Raw genomic sequence first — 4,263 nt, 5'->3', positions numbered from 1 at the left:
GTTTGAGACCTGCATTTCCGGCTTTGGGCCAGCTTATCCTGCCCAGCCGACTGTCTGTGCCCCTGGGCTGGACGCCAAGAGTACCTGGTCATTGGCCTCGCCACGTTCTGGCATTTTAATACAGGCCCTGGGAGGGCCCCAGGAGGAGGTCCTGAAGCCTGTAGCCTGGCCCAGTGCTAGCACGGGGCCAGCACATCCACTGTCACTTCCCAGGACATCCTGAGCTTTATAGCTCTTCAAAAACTGGGTGCAGGGAGGCAGAGGACCTTAGAAAGCCAGGTGGGGAGGGAGCACCTGCCAGGCAGCCACATGGAGCCTGGGACAGAGTGGAGCCCACACCTGACCGGGCCTGCCTCTCTCCCTGCTCCCTGGCCCTCCTCCACAAGACTGGGTGTCCCCTGCTGAAGTCACCCCATTGCTGGCTCCCACCGGCCAGTGGTTGTCCTGACCCCCTCCGAACTGCCCTCTGGGGCATTGAGAGTATTGTCATGCTGTGCTCTGCAGGCCCCGGCTTCTCTGGGGCAAGTTGTCCCATCCACAGGCGCATCCCCAATGCCTCTCGTAATGTCCACACACCTGGAGAGACTAGCCCATGACGCCCAGCCTGCATCCTTTCTGTCCGGTGCTCGGGGTGGCTGGAGGGAGGCCACAAGCCTGAGTCCTCACCCAGGGGAGTGAGCACCAGGTGGCCAGGGCTCCCCCTTGACTCTGGCCATCCAGATGGACCCTCGCCTCCTCCACTCTGCTTTGAGTTGTGGCCTCGGCCCTACATGGCATTCTGTCCACATTCTGAGGGTGCAACGGGGCCACCAAACACCCCTTCATTTGCTAGTGAGACTTGGAGGAGGCCTTTCCCAAAACCTGCAGGGTGGTTCTGGAAGGACGAGGGCATACGCCCTTCTCCGCCATGGACTTCTTGTCAGCTGGTTTGCATGTTGACCCCTCATCTCTCCAGGATGGTTTTGAAGGCTGGGCAGGCTCAGCTGTGGTGTTGGCTCTGTCCCTGTCCTGTTTTACCTGCCCTGTTGTCCCCCCATCTCTATCTGATGGGACAGAGGTTCGATGGGGGTGTGGTCAATCTGTTGATCACCTCTGTCCTCTTGGCCTGGTTGATGTTCTCACCTGCTTCGCTGCCACTCACCCCCACCTAGAGGACCTGAACCCCTGAACGGCCCGTGACCCCTGGGCAGGGGATTGGCTTGGCTTTGAGCTCGACCAGCTGCCAGGTCCTCAGACCTATGATAAGGCCCCGGCTTCTTTTCTCAGGCCTCACCTCTTCAGTGGGGGGCTGCCATGGAGGGAGAGGAAGATGAGCCTCCTCAGGAGGTAGGTGGGCGAGGGGCCCCTGGACAGCGGGAGAGGGGTCTGGTCCTGGACAGCGGGAGAGGGGTCTGGTCCTGGACAGTGGGGGGAGTGGACTGATGCTGGTCAGTGGGGGAGGAGGATCTGGTCCTGGGCAGCGGGGGAGGGGGTCTGGTCCTGGGCAGCAGGGGAGGAGGGTCTGGTACTGGACAGCGGGGGTGTGGTCTGGTCCTGGGCAGCAGGGGAGGAGGGTCTGGTCCTGGGCAGCAGGGGAGGAGGGTCTGGTACTGGGCAGCAGGGGAGGAGGGTCTGGTCCTGGGCGGCAAGGGGAGTGGGTCTGGTACTGGACAGCGGGGGAGTGGTCTGGTCCTGGGCAGCAGGGGAGGAGGCTCTGGTCCTGGGCAGCAGGGGAGGAGGGTCTGGTCCTGGGCAACGAGGGGAGTGGTCTGGTCCTCAGGTCCTGAGCCGTGAAGGCATAGTGTATCTGGTCCCAGACTGCTGGGGTGGAGGGAGGAGCAAGTGGTCCTGGATATGAGGAGAGAGGAGTCTAGCCTGGGGGTTTTCCTTCCTGAACCTCAACAGGAAGGTGTCTGGGGGAGGGAGATCTGGTTCTGCATGGCTGGGGGAGGGTCTGCCCTTGAATAAGTTTCCATGTGAGGAGAGCTCCCAGGGAGAGTCCCATGGCAGTGCCCCCAGGAGTGACCGGGAGCCGTGGAGAGTTGCTGGATAGGACAGGGCAGATTGGTCATTCTGGAATCTTCTCTCACAGGCTGCCACTGAGTCAGTTGCTACATCGGGGACGGCAGAGTCAAATGCCAGAGCAGTGTCCAGAGAACCCCAGAATCTGTGTACGAGTTCATGGTATAGAGGGGTGGGATGGGCACCAGTGTCCCTGCCCCAGGTACAATCCAGGACTGGAGCCAGCGTCCGCCTGGTGCCCTTGTGAGCTGTGGCAAGTGGGTGCAAGAGGGGCCCAGGAGCACCCCTCTGCGAGTGGGTGCCGGGCATCCTCAGTGTCCCCTGGTGCACAGGCCACCCAGGCTGAGAAGGCCCCCCAAGCTGAGGACGCCCTGGCTGGCAGTGAGCCGCACCCTCTGCTCCTCCTCTGTGTGTGAGCCTCAGAGCCAGCAGTCCTGAGGGCCCCCCACTGCCGTGGCAGCTGCGGTACCAGCCCCACTCCTGGGGGAGAGCGTGGGCCCAGCCCTGCTGCACGTGACCCTCTCTTCTGACCACAGCTGACATGGATGCCTTCAACCTGCTGCTGGAGGTGAAGCTGAAACGGCGGCGCGAGCGGCCTAGCCTGCCTCGCACTGTGACAGAGCTGGTGGCCGAGGACGGCAGTCGCGTGTACGTGGTGGGCACGGCCCACTTCAGCGATGACAGCAAGAGGGATGTTGTCAAGGTGGGGCCTGTGACCATGGGGACCAGGGTTCCGTTGGTGACCCCGGCTGTGGGTCTGCCCAGAGCCAAGAGAGCATCTCAACCCAGCATCTGGGCAGTTTGGCACTGGGCTCCCCAGCCTGCCCCGGGGACTGGGTGAGGAGTCCCTCCGCTGTGCCGTGACCCACTGCCGTTGTAGACCATTCGGGCGGTGCAGCCGGATGTGGTGGTGGTAGAGCTGTGTCAGTACCGGGTGTCCATGCTCAAGATGGATGAGTGCACGCTGCTGCGAGAGGCCAAGGAGGTCAGCCTGGAGAAGCTCCAGCAAGCCGTCCGGCAGGTGCGCGAGCCAGGGCAGCGTCAGTCCTGTGGGGATGCAGGCAGGCAGGGAGCAGGGTGAGGATGGGGCGTCCAGTGGGAGGAAGAGATGGGGTGTGGTCGAGCCTGGGGGGAGGGGAGGTGGAAGAGCATGTGATGGGGAGTGCGGGGCATGTGGGCAGGAAAGGGTGTGAGGTGAGTATTCTCTCCCGGGAAGGTGGGGCACAGGTGCTGTCTGGCAGGTACCAGAGGGGGCATTTCTGAAGGCCAGGGGCAGGGAGCACCCGCAGTGGGGAGGTAGGAGGAGTTGGGGGGTTATCTGTTGAACCTCTTGTCTCATAGTAAGTGGGCATTTCCCCAGTTGGCCTGCTCCCTGGGAACCGCCACATCCTTGGTCATAGGCATCCTGTCCCCTCAGCAAGGCCTGGGGAGCAGTGGGGCCAAGTCCCCCTTGTCCTCTCCCTTGGAATCCTGTCAGTGCTGTGGGTGGGATTCAGATACTTCCAGTGAGGGTGCTGGTTTAGAGCTGCCTGGGGCTCACTCGGCCATGGCAGCCTTGTCCTCTATTGGCCACAGGTACCGGGTGCCTCAGGACATGCACTAGCACATCTTTGCTGTCCACTGTCCTTGATGGACACTGCCTTGTGGCCCAGGATCTGAAGCCCTGATAGGCAGGCAGGGCTCACCTCTGGCAGTAGTTAGGGCCAATCACACCTCCCTGCCCTGACATCCTGACCCCTGCCCCCGGGATGCACAGGGCCTGGACAGCCACGCGTGCCGAGTCACCTCCTTATGTGGCTTTACTGGGAACAGGGACGGGGACACCAGAGGCTCCCTGGACCCTGCTTGTCAAGGGTGGGCCATGGCCTTTCTCTGCAGCCAGCATCCACTCAGGCACAATCAGGGTGGTCAATAGGAGATCTGGGCCCCAGCAGGCGCCACCATCTTCTGACCTCTGGACCGTGGATGTGCTGTGTGACAGACTGCCCCAGGAGCACCCTACAGGTGCCCATGGTGGCCCATGATGGCCCGTCTGCCTGCTGCTGTGTGAAAAGAAACAATTTAAAGTCACTGGACCTCAACCTTCTGTGACCTTTGCTGGCCTTTCCCACCCCTACACTTGGGGGCCCCCTTGGAGGAGGGATAATTCCGTGGAGGGTGATGGGCTCAGCTCTATTGGGGATCTGTCTGGTTCTGTAGGGGGTGACGGGCTGAGCTCTATTGGGGATCTGCCTGGTTCTGTAGGGGGTGACGGGCTGAGCT

The 4,263-nt window shown here is 62.1% G+C and overlaps 1 protein-coding gene across 1 annotated transcript in view; it reads left to right on the top strand.

The window, feature by feature from the left end:
- Positions 1 to 1,293: 1,293 nt before the first annotated feature.
- The window catches only part of TRABD (TraB domain containing), a 5,882-nt gene continuing 2,912 nt past the window's right edge, over positions 1,294 to 4,263 (top strand). The window contains exons 1-4 of the mRNA XM_006888113.1: positions 1,294 to 1,326; positions 2,072 to 2,150; positions 2,538 to 2,704; positions 2,882 to 3,022. Coding sequence (XP_006888175.1) covers positions 1,294 to 1,326; positions 2,072 to 2,150; positions 2,538 to 2,704; positions 2,882 to 3,022 — 420 coding nt within the window. The remainder of the gene's footprint in view (positions 1,327 to 2,071; positions 2,151 to 2,537; positions 2,705 to 2,881; positions 3,023 to 4,263) is intronic.

Source organism: Elephantulus edwardii, unplaced genomic scaffold, assembly GCF_000299155.1.
Source record: "Elephantulus edwardii isolate Elephantulus edwardi_28Jun2011 unplaced genomic scaffold, EleEdw1.0 scaffold00064, whole genome shotgun sequence".
NCBI lineage: Eukaryota > Metazoa > Chordata > Mammalia > Macroscelidea > Macroscelididae > Elephantulus > Elephantulus edwardii.
The sequence above is the reverse complement of the archived record's forward strand: the minus strand, read 5'-3'. Positions and strand labels throughout refer to the sequence as shown.